Below are 19,005 nucleotides of genomic sequence, written 5' to 3'. Positions count from 1 at the left end.
ATTGCCTGTGTTTGTACAACAAATGCTTAACACTACCCTCTGATAAGCCTACTGCTCGACCACACTACCACAAAATAGAGCATTAATATTATCTAATTTTGCCACTATCAACCTCTAAGGGGAACCCTTGGACTCTGTGCACACTATCTCTCACTTTGAGATTGTATATACAGAGCCAACTTCCTATAGTCCATTTTACTAATAGGCTTAAAAAGGAATGCCAAATTCAATTTAACAGCCTATCCATATTCTTTAAGAAAAGAGACAAAGCTATGCACTGACCAATCAGGCGACGGCACCCTCTAGAACCCTCATCAGAGACTCCAGTTCCTCAGATTTTCTACCGCATATCAGGTGATAGGAGTCTCCATGAGCTCTGCTCAGTTTTCTCTTCAGATCAGCTAACTTCAACTGAATACTTCTCAGGTCAGCTTTAAATTACATTTTTTATTACAGCCTGGGACACTCTGTCAGGATCTCCACGAAAAGGCCTTTTTAAGCCATGTAACACCTGTGGCAAAAAGACTTTACTCAGAAGACCCTCAGAGAGAGTGTATTTATTGTCTCTATCCAGAACTTAAGGGTATGGACTGCAGAATCTATAGAACTTTCTCACAGAAAGCCTTAAGACGGAGAAGGAAGACTCCTTGTGGTTATAAAATGTAAATCAAAAGGACAAGAGTGATGACTCTTCACAAACTGAGAAATACCACAAGAGAGAAAGATCTTTGGAAGTGGAGCCTTCAGAGCCCCACAAAAAAGCACTTACACTATCTCTTTTTCAGGAGATTTTTTGACATAAGAAATCCTCCTCAAGAGTCTCTTCTGAACCTTCAACACCGGCTACCAGAGAAAGTTCTGTCAAGAACATTTTGAAATCACTTCCTTCTACATCAAAAATTATGGAAAAAATAAAATTTCATCACCGTCGACGATGGTCTCATCGACTATATTATCATAACACCGACTTTCACAGCGGCGGCATCGCCTATGATGACCTCGTCTCCATTGTCGTTGACGACCATTGTATCCTACAACATTACAATGAGGTGTTCGTCGACTAAAATAAGTAAAGTGCTACCGTCGACGAAATCAGCGATGACTGCTGCAGTGACATCCTTATCGTTGACAATTCCACCGTCGACAAGGGTTATTGCAAAGACTTCTCCGTTGACAGCACTACCATCACCAACATCATCATTGACAAGACCATCGTCGACGATACTATTATCGTTGCTGTCGACGTGGTTACCTATAATAACCACGCTGTCTTCAACACCCATGTTACCTGTTGCTGGTCTGTCCCCGGCAGACCAGATATTACTTCCAGAGCACACTTCACCAAGTAAAGTCACATCATTTCCACTGCATCATCTATTAGATGACGAATCGGAGGATGAAGGTCCTTTTGGAGTAGCGCATAGCCCCTTCGAGTTTCAAGTAAAGTACCAGGATGATAACAAGATTATGATCAGTACTATCATTCCAACGTTTACATGACTGAGAACGTACAACAAGGCTACGAACCCAGCTCACCACAAAATATTCAGGATCAAACTATCCAGATGCCACAGAACTTGATATTTTACCTGCAAGCAATGCTGTAGGACTACTATAAGCGCTTTCCCGAACCTGCACATTCAGCACCTCCATCGCAGCTTCAAACACCGGAGAGATCACCTCGGCAAATGCTGCCTACTCATCCTACTACGCTATCCTTTTCAGGTATCCTGCTACCTACAATGCCATTCGCGGATCCACCGTCCGATGACCAACATACATCGCAGGATGAAGGGAAGGAAGGAGAAATAAGAGATCAAGCCTCCACTTCGTCAGAGGACAACTACACCACAGCAGCCTCCTGTTGTCTCCACCAGACGACATTGGTGGTTTTCATAGCATAATGGAGCATGCAGCGAAAAGGTTACATTTGCCTCTAACCTCTAGACACTGTTTCCTGTATGATTTTAAGGAACCCAGAGAAATCAGTGAAAGCAATACCCATAATAGATTTTATCTGGCAAGAGGGTATTCGTACTATGAATAATCCAGCCACCATTTCAGCAGTCATGCCCAGACTGGATAAGAAATATAAAGTACCAGACAATGTACCAGTTTGTATAATTGTACATCCGAGGCCAGACTGTTTTAAGCCAACCTGCCCAGGGCGTTCTAAAAATCCATCAGAACCCATCGCAACACCACCTGTTAGGCGCTGCCTCAACTCTATTGGAAAACGATTCTCAAGTATGACACGGCTTACAGTTCATGCAGCTAATTCTCTTGCGATTTTAGCAAGGTTCGATAGGCAGATGTGGTCAGACATGTCGCAGTTCTTGCATCTCCTTCCAGAAGATTCTAGAGAGGAAGCCAGAAAGATTCTTCTAGAAGGCCAGAAAGCTTCTGCAGAGATAATAGGCTGCGCGATTGACATCTCTGCAAAAGGTTTTTGGCAGCTGGCAGGAGCAGCTGTGCTTGGATGACAAGCCTGACTAAAAGCCATATCCTTTAGGCCTGAGATGCAGAGCAACATTTTGGGCATGCCTTATGGCAAATCATTATTCAGGAAGCACATAAACAACACCTTACAGGCTATTAAAACTATTACCAATACAGCCTGGTACTTTGGTACATTAGTTCAAACTGCAACCCTTTCGAGGAGCCAGCGGCAGGAGTTCCGTCTCCTTTTGGGGAGGGGAGTCAGGTGGGGGGGCTGACAGGGGGTTCAGCCTTATAGGCAGCAATATCAGCCCTACCAAGGGCGGTACCGTTCTCAACACTCAGCAGTATAGACAACCACCTACTGCAGCCTACAAGCAACCAACTGGGGGAAACAACCCACCAGAGGTCAAGATTCTTCAAGGAAGCTATGACCTAACACCAGCGCAGGCTACTCCGCATCCCAAATTGCCACATAGATTAGGAGGTCGAATCTCCCAATTTGTACACCAATGGACTACTATAACAACTGACAGATGGGTCCTAGATGTCTAGATGTCATATCATGAGACACACCCTCGAATTTATCAACTAATCGTCCGCCCAAGGGTCCACCCTATCCACATCTAAAACAGCTACAAAAAATGTTCCCTCATAACAAAAGGAGCAGTAGAAAGAGTTCCGTATGTTCAAAAGGGAATGGGGTTTTATTCCTGTTTCTTTCTGATCAAGAAAAAAAAAATCAGGAGATTGGCGTCCGATATTAGACCTTCGCAGACTGAACAAATATCTCAAACAATCCTTTTGGATGGTTTGACTTTTTGCACCTTCTAAACCTTGGCGATTACATGACATCTATCGACCTCAAAGATGCATACTTCCACATACCCATGCATGCAAGTCATCGCAAATATTTACGATTCCAGGTAGCCGGCGCTCATTTTCAGTTCAAGGTGCTTCCTTTTGGTTTAAAATCAGCCCCTCGAATATTTACAAAGATGCTAGCCCCAGTGGCAGCACATCTAAGGCAAAAAGGAGTTCAAGTATTCCCTCACTTGGACGACTGGTTGATCAAAGCACCATGTCAACAATCAACCACAGAGCACACAAATCTGTGCCTTAAATTGTTCGACAAGTTGGGTCGCACTACAAACCTTCAAAAGTCCTCCCTCGTTCCAAGGACAGAGATAGCCTTCCTGGGTGCAGTTGTCAACACCAATACAGACAAGGCGACTGCCTCATTGGACAGACAGATAAAAATGCCCACAAACTGATCAAGAGTCCGTTTCAGTTCGAACATACAAATCATTCCTAGGAATATTCTTCTTCCGTCCCTTTAATCCTGAACTGCAGACTTTGCATGAGACCATTGCAAGAAGAGTTAGATGGGCAGTGGAGACAATCTCGGGGCCTCTTCGACATCATACAAATAACAGTAGCAATGAGATCCTCCATACAATGGTGGATGCAGAGGAGCAACTTGGCAAAAGGTCTAACATTTCTGTCCTCAGTAACTGACTACGTAATAACAGATGCGTCCCTACAGGGATGGGGTGCTCACTTGCAGGACCCTTTCACCAATTGAAATTTGGACAATCCTGACAAGAAAAGGCACATCAACTATCTCAAGTTCAAGACCATAGCTCTGGTGCTCCGTTCATTCCTTCCCGGAATTGCAAAATCATCCGTGCTCATCAGAATCGACAGCACCACGTGCATTCACTACTTAAGCAGGGGGGGGACAAGATCACCAGCATTGTCGCATCAAGCACAAGGGATTTGGCAGTGGGCAATACACAAGATCTCTCAGAGTGGAACATTTACCAGGAGCATCAAATGTGCTGGCAGACACACTGAGCAGGTTGTCATCAGCCTGCCACAAATGAGAACTCGACCACCAAAGATTGCAGAACATATGCATCCGATGGGGCACACCAAAGTTGGACCTCTTCCCCACCAGGAACAACCACAAATGCCAGTACTACGCAAGTTGGCGTCAACAAAAAGGTTTGTGGGGAGATGCATTTTCGATCATATGGCCAAAGATATTTGCTTTCGCTTTTTCCCTCCAATTCCTCTAATCCCTTGAATACTTAGCAAACTCAAGAGAACCATGCAGGATCATTCTCATAGCCCCCAAATGGCCCAGACAGTTCTGGTACAAGAAAATTCTCCTATTGGAAAGTCCACACAGTTAATACCCAGTCATGTATTGCTAACAGTGAACAGCCAGATTCTACATCCCAATCCGAAGCATCTACACTTGACTGCTTGGCTCCTGAACACCATGGTTTTCGAACCCTAGGTATCCCGTCTGATTGTCGAAGATCTAGCTAAGGCGAGAGCAGATTCAACAAATAGATCATATAAACTGAAAAGGAAGCGTTTTTGTGATTGGCGCCAACAGAATAACTTTAACCTGTTTTCTTCAAATCCAGAACAGATTTTTCAATACCTCAACACCTTCTACAGCTAGCAAAATCTGGGCTCACACACTCATCTATAAAAGTTAATTTAGCAGCAATATCCTGATTTAGAAGAGGACAGCACACCTTCTCTCTGATCCTTGTGAATTATCAAAAATGTATGAAAGGGCTTTTCAGAGTTTTTCCCCCAGTAAAAACACCATCACCTAGGTGGTATCTTAACATTGTCTTGACCCAGTTGATGAAAGCCCCTTTTGAGCCTATACATAAAGCAGAACTAAAGTATCTTACAGGGAAAACTCTGCTGCTACTAGTGCTTAGATCTGCTAGAAGACTGAGTGAAATACAAGCCTTTACTATAAAAGAACCCTTCATGCAGTTCAAAAAGGACAGTATGCTCCTTAGAACAAAACCCTAAATTTGTACCAAAAATCCCATTGGTTTTTCATCTAAACGAACCCATCATTCTAAGAACATTTTTTCCAAACCCTGTCACTTGCTGCACAAACTCTTCATAACGTGGATGCGAAAAGGTGTATAAGATTCTATTTACATAGAACACAGCAATTTCGTAAGTCAGACTAGTTATTTGCCACTTCTGGTAATTTCAGAAAAGGCTTTCCAGCGACCAAGGCAACAATAGGAAGATGGATTGCTGAAACCATTCAATTCTGCCATGGTAAGGCAGGGAAACCATTAACTGATGAGAGTAAAAGCTTGCTCTAAGAGTGCTGGATCTATGTCAACAGTGCTATTTGCGGGTGTGTCAATCCAACAGATCTGCAGAGCAGAACATGGTCTAGCAGATACACCTTAATGCAACACTGCTGTCTGGATGAAGCGGATAAACCCGATGCAGTGAGGCAAGCAGTTTTACGCCATCTATTCTAATACGGGAAGCCATGATATATTTTATTTACCCACCATCCACTTCAGATGTATATGCATGTATTTGGAAATTGTAGACTGCTAACTACTCTCATTCAAGCATGTGAATCTATGAAAGATTCAATATTGGAGAAGGAAAAAAAGTTAACTGTAGTTCTCCAGTATTGTAATCTTTCATTGATTCACATGCAACCCACCCTCCTCCCCATAGAGGCTCCTTTTCCATCTCTGAGTGTAAAGGTATTCAAGAGTGTAAGAATAATTTACATGTATAAATTTAGCTTTGTGATTATGCCCCATTTTGTTACTGACTTACCATAGCCAAATGTCATTCCTTTGTGCACTTGTTAAATTTTTCCCTCAATTAAACACCACTAGTAGACTGAGTTAACCTTCACTGCCCTACCTGAACTCTTTTTCTTTCTCCATATGCCTGCCCTCTTTCCCTTGAGCTCTTGACACCAGGGACCTCCCCTCCTCCTCTTTGTTTTAATCTTTGACTTGTTCCATTAGCTGCTTCATGAATTAAGCAATATTCACATCTGTATCTGATGTCCAATCCTGCATTAACCTAACAAATTTAAAAAAAAAAAATTTTTAAGCCTGTGGCCCAATAGTTTATCCAGCACTGTCTCATCCAGAACAGTCCAAAAATGGTCAATTCTTAGCTAGCAACTGAAGTCTGGCAATACTCGCCCTGTGCCGAAACGTCTGTGGGAGGAGGTGGGGTGGGGAGGTCGTCTAGGGAGATGGGGGAGCAGGCCGGCAAAGTGTCTGGCTTTTTCTTGCACTATTCCTATGGTCTTCTTTTGCCAGTATATAAAGCATTTCAAACAATGTACAGGCTATCTCTCCAGCTTTCTAAATCAAATGTAGGGGATCCATGCTGTGGTGCATGTGGACACAAACCAATGGCAGAAATTGTCTTGCCTTTTTGTGTGTTGTAGAAGTCATACATTTTCTGGACCTTCTTAAAATACTCAGAGGTGCTTGTCCGGTAGCCCAAAATACCACAGCTAATGAAACACAACCCCCCTCAGTTATCAATGTTCTCTGTAGCTGAACCCCTAAAACAAAATGCAGTTTTCTTAGCAACTGAACATGAGCACTGCCAGGCAAACTGAGTAGCATGCTATGCCTAATCAAACCTTGATGGCTGTGGCTTGAGCTCAAAACACACAACCATTCAAGTGCAACACATGCATTAAAGAAGCTGGGCAGATGGGAAAAATCAAATCTGGCCCAGGAGCTTGCCAGCCAAATTAGCTGAGACCATATTGTGTTCAAGATGGAAATCCCACATACCTTTTGATGTCTCTCAGGATGGTTTCTGGAACAGCAGAAGTCCAGAATACAGTGTAATAAATTGGTTCCTTTCTGATGGATACAACTACCTGTGGATTCCTCACTTTATGAATTCGTCCTTGCGTCAGCATCCAACGGAAAGTCTTCTTCCTAGCTGTCCACGTCGACGAGGACATCATATTGGCACGGCTCCACTTGACTCCGTCTGACATCAACGTGCCAATAAGAGGTCCTCGTCGGCGTACTGATGTCAGTTTTCCTTTTTTCCGTGCCTTCGACGCCAACGGTTTTTCTTCCTGGCTCGTTGATAACTGTAACGCTTTTTGGTGGTTACAATGTAGCCTCCAAAAAAGTCCGGGTTCAAGCCGTGTAGAGAATGCGGGGGTCGGATGTCAGTGACCGACCCCCATTCGGACTGTATTTGGTGCCTTAGTTCGGAGCATGATGTGGAAGGATGCTCTTCGTGCCACAGCATGAATCCAAAAGCTCTGAAGGAGCGTGAGGCGAAGCTCTTCTTGGCTAAAGCGAAGAAGAAGGGCCATAAAAAGGATTCCTCCCATGCTTCTCCCAAAAGGCATAAGAAGCTGCGTCATCATGACTCTAGGCGCCGTTCGGAGCCGGTCGAGGTCTCTATCATCATGACGCCAGAAGACTAGGGAGATGAGTCCTACTGTCACGCCTCAGCCCGAGAGTCCGGAGTTGTCGCCGGCGCCATCTGTTTTTGAGGTCGTTCATCGTAGCCCTCAGTTTTCGCCGGCGTCAAGGGAGCCTGATGTACAGCAGACATCTGCACAACAGTACCCGGCTTTCCCGGCTCCAGGGACGGATCTGGCTGCATTTTTTAATGCGATGTATGCAGTCTTCCAATCCATGGCCCCTGCTGGTGCACCGGCGGGTCCCACGGGGCCATTGGCGTTTAATATGGGCTCGCCGGCGCCGTACAGGGCGGCTCCATTCATGCCCTTCTGCCCTACAGAGACTGGCGGTTCGGCGCCGAGGATCTCCCCTGGCAGGAGTCCTCCACTTCTGACGGTGGATCCTACTTCACGTCAACCTACTCTTTCTCCGCGCCATCCAACGTCGTTGATGTCCCCATCCAGACCGGCTCCATCACCTTCCTGCCAACCGACTCCGAGAAGGTCATCATTCGACTCCGTGTCGCACCGGTGCCGGGTGAGTCTAGGAGTTTTTCTGGTCCAGTTCGGGATTCGAGGTAGTCGGCGTCGATGGACTCTTTTTTGACACCGGCCCTAGAGACACATCTTCGATCTCGGAGAAAAGCATTGAGACTTTTGGAAGAGGAGGAATATAGACAGCTGGAGGAAGGCGAGATCGAGCCTTCAGATGAGTTCCAGGGTCTTGCCACTGCAAGTGGTCTGGATACTTCCCCGGAGTGGGACATTGCGTCTCCGGGGGAGTTTACTGAAGAGGCCGCTTCCTTCCATACAGTGGTGAGGAAGGCAGCTGAGTACCTGGATTTGCCTTTGTCTGTGGCGGAGGTAAAAACTAACCTGCTCACAGAGGTACTACATCCCTCTTCGTCCAGTGCTGACCCTTTGCTGCCTTTCAATGAGGCTCTGACTGAGCCTATTTTGGACTTGTGGAGGAAGCCAGTGACAACTCTGTGAATAGGGCAGTGGCGAGGAGACATAGAGGTGCACCAGGAGATCCGGTTTTTCTGTCACGGCATCCAACTCCGGAAAGCTTGGTAGTTCAGACGTCATGTTCTGTGAAGTCTGCTCCTGGGACATTCCCTGGAGTCCCAACTGATAGGGAGTCCAAGAGGATGGAGCAGTCTTCAAAGAAGATCTTTTAATCTTGCAGCATGGCGCTTAAAGCTACTAATTCTGCCTGCATGCTGGGCAGATACATCCATGCCCTTATGGACTCCGCTAAAGAAATGGCGAAGGAACTGCCACAGGAGATGCAGAAATCGTTTGGATCCCCTTTTTATAGATGCGCAGGCTGCTGCACAGCAGATTATACAATCTGGCCTGGATACCTCGGATTCCATAGCCAGGGCCATGGGAACATCTGTGGCTACTAGGAGGCATGCCTGGTTAAGGTCCTCTGGATTTTCTTCAGATGTTCAATCCACCTTGATGGATCTTCCATTTGATGGGGAAAAGTTGTTTGGAGACAAGGCGGACTCTGCCCTTGAACGGTTTAATGACTGTCGGGCGACAGCCAAGTCCCTGGGCTTACAGACCTCTGCTACAACGCCTTATAGACCTTTTTGCAGGTTTCAGGTGTTCATTCGAGGCTCTGCCTTTCGGAGGTCGCAGTCTTACGCCCAGCAACCTGCCAATCTGCCCTATCGTGCCTTTACAGGGCGGGGTAGGGCTAGAGGTCCAGCCCAGCAGCTCTCCTTCATCCTCCTCTGGTGGACAACAGCAGAAGCAGCCCTAGTTTTCCCCACTTTATCATCCATACTTCTCCTGGGGGAAGATTGAGTCTTTTTCTGCAGAAATGGAAGTCAATTACAACAGACTCGTGGGTGCTAGGAATTGTAGAAAAGGGCTATGCTCTCCCCTTTCAGGAGTTCCCTCCTCCCTCCCCCCGTCCTTCCTTTTGTTCAGAAGACCATCTTCTGTTGTTGCAACAGGAGGCTATAACCATGTTGGCAAAGGGCGCTATAGAGTTGGTGCCGTTGCAGGAAAGGGGTCAGTGGTGTTATTCAAGATATTTCCTGATTCCCAAAGTGGATGGTCGATTACGGCCAATCCTAGACTGGAGGATTTTTAATTTGTTCCTCAAGCAGGAAAAATTCAAAATGCTGACCCTAGCGCAGGTGCTATTGGCGTTGAACGAAGGAGACTGGATGGTGTCTGTTGACTTGCAGGACGCGTACTTTCATGTTCCGATAATCAAGTCGCACAGGAAGTATCTCCGGTTTGTGGTCGGAACGCAACACTACCAGTTTGCTGACCTTCCGTTTGGACTTACTTCAGCACCTCGGGTTTTCACGAAGGTGATGTCAGTTGTTGCAGCACATCTTAGAAGGAGGGAAGTAGCGGTTTTTCCCTACCTGGACGATTGGTTGATCAAAGCCAAGTCTCCAGAGCTTGTGTTGTCTCATCTGCGAATGACAACCCAGGTGTTGTTCGATCTGGGTTTTTCTGTAAATGTGCCCAAATCTCACCTGGAGCCCTCTCAACGCCTCCTGTTCATAGGGGCAGTACTGGACACAACAATGTTTCGGGCCTACCCCCGCCTCAGCGGGTTCGGGACATTCAGGCGCTGATTCTGTTGTTTCAAGTTGGAGCGGCAGTTCCAGTCCTCAAGGTCTTACGCCTGCTAGGTCTGTTTGCTTCTTGCATTCTGTTGGTCACTCACGCTCGCTGGCATATGAGAGCTCTTCAGTGGTGCCTCCGCAGGCTGTGGTTCCAACACAAAGGAGATCTCAAGGATTCAATGAAGATCTTCTTTGGTGGGCAGAGGACGGCAACCTTTCCCAAGGAAAACCGTTTTCACTGCCTCCTCCAGTGGTCACAGTGATATCGGATGCTTCCACTCTAGGGTGGGGAGCTCATCTGGGGGACCTGGAGATCAAGGGTCATTGGTCTCCAGCGGAACAGATGTTGCATATCAATCTGTTGGAATTGCGGGAAGTACGTTTGGCGCTCAAGGCCTTCCTCCCTTCCCTTCGCAGTCAGTCAGTTCAGGTCCTGACGGACAACACTACCACGATGTGGTATATAAACAAGCAGGGAGGAGTAGGGTCGTACCTTCTCTGCAGAGAAGCTCTGCGGCTCTGGTCCTGGACTCAGGACCATCAGATTTGCTTAATAGCGAATCATTTGGCCGGAGTTCTGAATGTACGTGCGGACGGTCTCAGTCGTCACTTCTCGGTAGATCACGAGTGGCGTCTCCATCCAGATCTAGTCCTCCACATCTTCGGGATGTGGGGTACTCCTCAGGTGTATTTATTCGCCACTCGAGAGAACGCGCATTGCCCGTTGTTCTGCAGCCTCCAGTATCCGTTGCAAGGAACATTGGGGGGTGCGTTTCAGATGTCCTGGAGCGACCAGTACGCATTTCCCCCCATACCCTTGATTCCTCGAGTTCTGAGGAAGATTCGTCAAGACCGGGCCCAAGTCATCTTAGTGGCTCTGGACTGGCCGAGAAGGGTATGGTATACGGATCTGCTTCAACTCTCTCAGTGCCCTCCGCTCAGGGCAGACCTCCTCTCGCAGGGGCAGGTTCTACACACCCACCTCCAGAGCCTGCACCTTCATGCCTGGAGATTGAACGGGGCAACCTGAGTTCGTTTTCTCTCCCACCGGATGTAGTGGATGTTATTCTCTCCTCCAGGCGACACTCAACTAAATCTCTTTATGCCGGTAAGTGGGCAAAATTTGTGCTTTGGTGTGGAGAGAACCGAAAAGATCCCTTGAAGGCCAACCTTTCAGATATTCTTTTGTTTGCTTTTAGTTTGGCAAGGAAAGGCTGTACGGTAGCTACAGTTAAGGGCTATTTGGCAGCTCTGTCGCCGTTTCTTTGCCTTCCGGACCAGCCATCTTTATTTAAGTCTCCAATTGTAAATAGGTTTCTTCAAGGTTTGGTGAATAAGTTTCCTCCTACACCCTTTCACATGCCTCAGTGGGACATGAATCTTGTATTGACGTTCTTGATGGGTTCGCCTTTCGAACCCATGCATTCATGTCCGTTGAGATATTTGGTCTTGAAGACTGTTTTCTTAATTGCAATTACATCTGCTAGGAGAGTTGGAGAGCTTCAAGCACTTTCCGTTAAGCCCCCATTTACCATGTTTTTCCCTGATAAAGTGGTACTAAAAACCAGGGCTGCTTTTCTGCCGAAAGTTATCACGCCTTTTCATATAGGGCAGTCTATTACCCTACCCGCGTTCTACCCTCCTCCTCCTCACCCTTCTAAAGATGAAGAGAGGCTCCATAGGTTGGACCCTAAGAGGGCCCTGAGTTTCTACCTGGAGAGGACTAAAGACTTTTGCCTGGATGATCAACTGTTTGTTCGGTATGTTGGACAGCGAAAGGGCAGAGTGGTCCAGAAACGAACACTCTCCAGGTGGGTCATCTTGTGTATTAAGATTTGTTACTCTCTGGCGAAAAAAGTCCCTCCTGAAGGTATCAGGGCCCATTCTACTAGGGCTAAGTCTGCATCCTCGGCCCTAGTTAGAGGAGTTCCGTTAATAGATATATGTAAAGCGGCAACTTGGGCGTCCCTCCATACCTTCGTAAAACATTATTGTTTAGACTCTGAAGTGAGGAGGGACGGTCATTTTGCTAGTTCGGTATTGCAAGATTTCTTGGTGTAATCAGGCGGGCACCCACCACAGAGTGCGGTACTGCTTGGGACTCTATTCATAAGGTGAGGAATCAACAGGTAGTTGTATCCATCAGAAGAACAAGTTACTTACCTTCGGTAACGCTTTTTCTGGTGGATACACTAGCTACCTGTGGATTCCTCACGGTCCCTCCGGCCTCCCCGTTGCCTGCCTGATTTCACGCTTATCTTGCAGTATTTAGAGAAATGTTTCTATATATAATTGTATATACATGTAGTTAAGATAATTATGTAAATATATGGGTTCAATGGACAAGATTTTTGTGGTTGTATATATATATATCTATTTTCATGGTTTTTGATGGGTCGGTTCTCACCTGTTTGCCTCAAAGGCACGAAAAAAATTAGGTTGAACTGACGTCAGTACGCCGACGAGGACCTCTTATTGGCACGTTGACGTCAGACAGAGTCACGTGGAGCCGTGCCATTATGACGTCCTCGTCGATGTGGACAGCTATGAAGAAGACTTTCCGTCGGATGCTGACGCAAGAACGAATTCATAAGGTGAGGAATCCACAGGTAACTAGTGTATCCACCAGATAAAGCGTTACCGAAGGTAAGTAACTTGTTCTTTTGTGCAATAGATGCTCCACTATTCATAGGCAAAATACTAGGTTAAAGTTCTCTTGCATTGTAAAGGCAGGAGTGGGAAGTATTAATTAATCAATGCATTTTGGTGTCGACTTTGAGCACTCCAGGGTTTGAAAAAACTAGTCACCAAATGTACTAAACTAGTCCACCTGCAAGGGTAGAAGGAAGGATCTTTTTCTTCCAACATGCGACCAGTGCAGCCTTATGTGAGGTAAATGGATAACCTCAAAATTGCTATGTTAATATGCGGATAATTCAACTGTGTGGTAAATAGGAATACTTAACAGCATGCAGGCCTTTAAAAAAGATAAATAATGGAGTTTTAGTTACAAGTAATTTGTTCTTTTGCTGCACTTCACCATGCTGCACTTGCCTTCTTTGCTAACCCTCAGTCTTTGTCTTTTCTGTACAGACGGAACCTCTGAAAGTCCTCATGGAGAAGTACAAGCAAGTTAAGGGGCTGCAAGGGCGGAAGGTCTCCTTTCTCTTTGAAGGGCAGAAACTGGCTGCCAGGTCCACCCCTGAGCAGCTGGGCATGGAACAAGATGATGTCATCGAGCTGTGGATCTAACATGCGTGCTCTGTTGTGGACTAGGGTGTCTGGACCGGGCCTTCATCTTGGCAACAATGTTCTGTTTCCTCCAAGGCTGCATCTTTCTCGGCTTTGAGGCTGGTTCTTGAACTGGTTTACTATTTGTGCATCCTGGGGCAGGGAGGGCTCTCTGCATACTCATGTGTCTACCTCACAGATTAGGCACTGCAATGCAGGGGGCTGGTGACCGGATACCAGCTACTGCAGAGTTGTAACCACTTGGTGCCTGTGCTTGAGGGAGTGGGACCAAGTACAGTTTAAGTTGCACATAAACCCTAACAATGTAATGTACAGAGTGTGCTTGAGCTATGTAGCAGCTGCCACATTGTTGCAGGTCTAGCATCTGTTACAGTAACATCTGAACCTTTTGCATAATCCTCTGGAGTGCACAAAATCAAAGCCTTTGGCCCCTCTGATAGTGTAATGTGGTGGTTATGTTCCCAGGATTGGCCTGATGTAGTGTTTTGTGGCCCAGCCACAGTTCAGGAACCAGTAATATTCCACATTACCTTAATAATTCTACTTCACTGACTAGCAGGCTAGCATAACTAACCAATTGTTGATCAGTTTTAATGTTGTACCTGAACCATTAACTTTATGCTCTGCTTACAAACACAAGAGGTGACAAAACGGAACCCTGTATCCTGGATGGGACTGAGCATATATGAGTAAGCAGTTCAAAGCTCTCCACATACATCTACTGCTGTAGAGATTAATTTACTCTTATTTCAAAATGATGCCAAACATGAAGCTTGCCTCAGTGAGAAGTATGAAATTGATCCTGATGCAGCATAAGACAAGTGTAAAATCAGCAGCATGTTTCAAACTTGCTGTTCAAGCCCTGAGTGGATGAGCTTTATTTCTTCTGGTGTCCACTTCGGTGCTGTTGCTTAACTCATGTCAGCATCCAGTCTGTGATCTGTTTACTTCTCACATATACTACTGTGGTCTGTTAAGGTTACGCTGAAGTCTTAAATATTGATTGGTTGATGAACTGACCTTTTTGTAAATAAGTTTTCGCACAGCTTTTTCTTTTCTTCCTTTTTTTTTGGTAAGGAAGTGACTGCACTTTTTTTGTTGCACAAAATAAGAATAAATTAAATATTTTTTTCTTAAGGATCTGCATAGACTCCCTTATGGTTGGCATGCATCACTAATGTTATAGAAAGCCTATATTTTCAAAGGTAGTAATGTTTGTAAAGCGACTTATTCCTGCATGCCAGAAATGAGTTAGTGCCACTGCTTCTGGAAAAATATTTGTTAATGTTTATCTTGGGCATAACTCTGAGGTCCAGTACCTTTGTGAAGTAAGTCATATTTCGGCAGTGTATCTATATTTTGCTGTTCAGTGGGGATGTGTCTGACATTCTAATCTTTCATAGTGTAATCTAAAAGGTTTGGGGTAAAGAAGGCTGAAAAGCAATTTCATTGAAATCTGTTCAATTAAAAATCTTGCTGTCCTCCAGCCCTGGCAGGGCTTGACTTACCACTCATTTTTATCAAGAGCCCTGTCAGGGGTGGGGAAATTCCTATCTCCCGCGGCCCTTGCTATAATGTTAGGGCATCAAGGGCAGCAAATTTTCATGTTTCTCCAGTATTGGATCTTTCATAGATTCACATGCTTGAATCATTCCCCGTTGAAGTGGAAGTCCTAATGTACCATAGAAAGCAGAGAAAATTCTACATAGGAGTTCATGTTAAACACATTCATTTTGTTAGCTTTAGTGTAATTTGAAGACCCAAAGTCCACCCAATCAAGCAGCAGTACCCTTTAGCACCCCCCCCCCCCCCCCAACACAGTGGCTCCAGTCTCTTAGATATTCTACAGCACATTCTGTGATGGGAGTCTCCCTTAGCTCTGCTCAGTTTTTCCTTCATTAAACCTACTTTATGAAGAATTCTGTTAAACCTACTTTATGAAGAATTCTGTTAAGGTCATCTCTCTCTCTCTCTCTCTCCTTCTCTCTCTCTCTCTCTCCTTCTCTCTCTCTCTCTCCTTCTCTCTCTCTCTCTCCTTCTCTCTCTCTCTCTCCTTCTCTCTCTCTCTCTCCCCTCTCTCTCCTTCTCTCTCTCCTTTCTCTCCTTCTCTCTCTCCTTCTCTCTCTCCTTCTCTCTCTCCTTCTCTCTCTCTCTCTCTCTCTCTCTCTCTCTCTCTCTCTCTCTCTCTCTCTCTCTCTCTCTCTCTCTCTCTCTCTCATGTGTAGCTGCAGATACACATGCTATGCATTGATTCTTGCGTCTAGTGTTGGGCTCGGAGTGTTGCAAGTTGTTTTTCTTCTAAGAAGTATTTTCGGAGTCACAGGATTGAGTGGTGACTCCTCTTGGTCATACTGTGCATGAGCATCGACTCCGTTGTTAGATTGTTTTCTTTCCGCTGTCTGGTTCGGACGTGTTTCCTCTCGCTCTGAGATTTCGAATTGGAAACTTTAGATAACTTTCTTTGACTGTCTGTATTATTTCGATGGCGTTTCCACAAATAGTCGAACCGATACTGCCGGCGAAAACCAAATTTTGCCCTTCTGGGTGCGAGCGCCCAACTTTGGCCTGTTCAGGCCTACCACGTCGAAGCCTGATGGATCAGACTCCATTTCGATTTTGTCCCCGGTGCCGCACAACATTTTCATATACACAGACCAGCACCTCGTATGTAATCTGTCTCTCTCTAGATCACAGAGAATAGGACTGTGAAGCCTGTCAATCGTTCCGATCCAAGGAGACCCTACGTGATCGGATAGCCAGGAGACTGGAAATGGCATCCAAGAGTACAGAGTATATAAACACCATAGAAGAACAGGCGCAGGAGTCAGTTTCCATCCAAGACACCAACTCCGAAGAAGACTTGGAGGAAGGTAGACTCATCACTGCTGGTCAGCACATGAGTACGACTGCCCCTACGCCCACTCCTAAAAGATCCTTGAAGACCTTGGGTGCACTACTGCCAGAGAGCCATGGTTCGACCCGCAAGAAAATCCTTGTCAACCGACCTTCGGGTTTGGTGCCAATAAAGTCCACACCTCCTTTGATACCAGAGTCGAGCAAGTCCACCAAAAGCTCAACCTCCGAGTCGGCGTCCACATTCTTTGGAGTCAAAGCCTCGACGTCCTGCCTCGGAGCCGAAACAACCGGCTGTATTTTAGGGCCCAAAAACATTGCCAACTTCGGAGCCGAAAGTCTTCTTATTCAGAAGAACAAGGACTTTCAAACCATCTTAAGCAGAGCTCCAAGCCATATGATGAACAGTCCTCAAAACCATCAGAATATATTTCCGAGTACATGGAAATTCAACCCATTCTCGATAACGTGGATGAGAGACAATCAAGGATCCATATCCATAAAGAGACTGGCAGAATAATTACTGCACCTCCTCCACAGACTAAAAGAAAGTTAGCTTTTCAAGAACATCTAGATACTGCTCCACCAGCAAAGATTTTTAAACAGAAGGAGAAGCCATTACCTCTGCATACTTCTCCCCCTCATTCACCACAACTTTTTTTCACCACCACCCACTATCCCACCACCAACTCACTCAGACTTATTCTCATGGTGATATGGCTGATCCTTGGGATTTGGATCATACAGATCGCATACCTGCTAATGACCCAGACTTGTATCCTTCCAAACCTTCCCCCACCAAAAGACACTACTGCATACATGCAGATTGTTTCTAGGGCAGCAGCGTACCACGGGGTACTTATGCACAGTGAGCGTTTGGAAGGGGATTTCCTTTTTAATACCTTATCCTCCACGCACTCACGTTACCAGTGCCTCCCAATGCTACCTGGCATGATAAAACATGCAGATGAGATATTTAGTGAGCTGGTTAAAGCTAGGGGTTTAACACCATGCATTGATAAGAAATATAAGCCTGCCCCTATAGACCCTGCTTACATTACCCACCAGGTACCTCCAGACTCGGTGGTTGTCAGTGCCACCAGAAAAAGGGCCAATCGTCAGGGGATGCCCCTCCCCCTGGCAAAGAAAGTAGGAAATTTGATGCTGCTGGCAAGAGGGTAGCTACACCAGCAGCTAACCAATGGCGAATTGCAAACTGACAAGCCTTGCTAGCAAGGTATGAGAGAGCCCACTGGGACAAGCTGCAGGCGCTATTAAACACCTGCCAAAAGAGCATCAAAAAAGGGCTAAAAAAACTGTTGAGGAAGGTCAGGCCAGAAGTAATAACCAGATATGGTCTGCCCTTGATGCTGCAGATACAGCAGCTAGAAGTGTGAATACTGCTGTCACCATACGCAGACACACATGGTTATGTTCCTCTGGATTCAAGCCAGAAATACAGCAGGCAGTACTGAATATGCCTTTCGATACCAAACACCTGTTTGGTCCTGAGGTTGACACCACAATAGAAAAACTCAGGAAGCACTCGGACACTGCTAAAGCAATGGCAGCCTTATATATACAACACCTTACAGAGGCTCCTTTCGTAAGCAGTAATTTAGAGGAGGATTCAAGCCACAATCTACAGAGGCTTCTACCTCCCAGCCTAAACAAGGGCAACAGCAGCAGTACCAAAGAGGGGGATTTAGAGGCTCTTATAACGTTTAATACTTTAGAGCCAGAGGTAAATTCAAGGCCTCAAAACATGTCACTACCCCATCAAAACAGTGACTTACTAAGCATGCCACAGACCCCACACACCTCCTGTGGGGGGCAGACTGCAGCAATTCCACTCCCAACGGCAAAATATCACCACAGACCAATGAGTACTTTCAATTATATGCAATGGTTATTGCCTAGAATTGATGTCTGCCCTTCCAAACATTCCTCCACATTTTGACAGGTTGTCCCCAGAACACAATGTTCTATTACAACAAGAAGTACAATTGCTACTACTAAAAGAGGCAATAGAATTAGTCCTAAAATCTCAACATTCCCAAAAACGATGGCCCTCTCAGACCACTAAACGTATATATCCTGTCAGAACACATTCACATGGTAACTCTGCAGGACGTCATTCCACTACTACAAAAACAAGATTACGTGGCTGCATTCGATCTCAAAGATGCGTGTTTCCATATACCCATCCATCCAGCTCACAGAAAACACCTAAGGTTTGTGATAGCGGGAAAACATTACCAATTCAAAGTTCTGCCATTCAGCATAACAGCTCCAAGAGTATTCACAAAACGTCTAGTCTAGCAGCTTACCTAAGAAGACAACACATACATGTCTTTCCTTATCTAGACGATTGTATAAAATTGCTTGATTTTATTAGCCAATGTCCACAGCACACAATAGCAATCCTACATCCATTAGGTTTCAGTCTTGGCTACAAAAAAAAAATCCCATCTTCAGCTAGCACAGGTACAACCTTACCTTGGTGTTATTCTCAATATGCAAAAAGCCTTAGCCTATCCAAATACACAAAGGATACAAGCTTTCCAAAATCTCATACCACAAATGCAGCCAAATCAACAATACACT

The 19,005-nt window shown here is 45.6% G+C and overlaps 1 protein-coding gene across 1 annotated transcript in view; it reads left to right on the top strand.

Annotated features, from left to right (window-relative positions):
- NFATC2IP (nuclear factor of activated T cells 2 interacting protein) overlaps nucleotides 1-14,682 on the top strand; it is a 635,351-nt gene extending 620,669 nt beyond the window's left edge. The window contains exon 10 of the mRNA XM_069243947.1: nucleotides 13,387-14,682. Within this exon, the coding sequence (XP_069100048.1) occupies nucleotides 13,387-13,545 (159 nt within the window). The 3' untranslated portion in view covers nucleotides 13,546-14,682. The remainder of the gene's footprint in view (nucleotides 1-13,386) is intronic.
- Nucleotides 14,683-19,005: the final 4,323 nt, after the last annotated feature.

Source organism: Pleurodeles waltl, chromosome 7 (assembly GCF_031143425.1).
Source record: "Pleurodeles waltl isolate 20211129_DDA chromosome 7, aPleWal1.hap1.20221129, whole genome shotgun sequence".
Taxonomy (NCBI): domain Eukaryota; kingdom Metazoa; phylum Chordata; class Amphibia; order Caudata; family Salamandridae; genus Pleurodeles; species Pleurodeles waltl.
The sequence above is the reverse complement of the archived record's forward strand: the minus strand, read 5'-3'. Positions and strand labels throughout refer to the sequence as shown.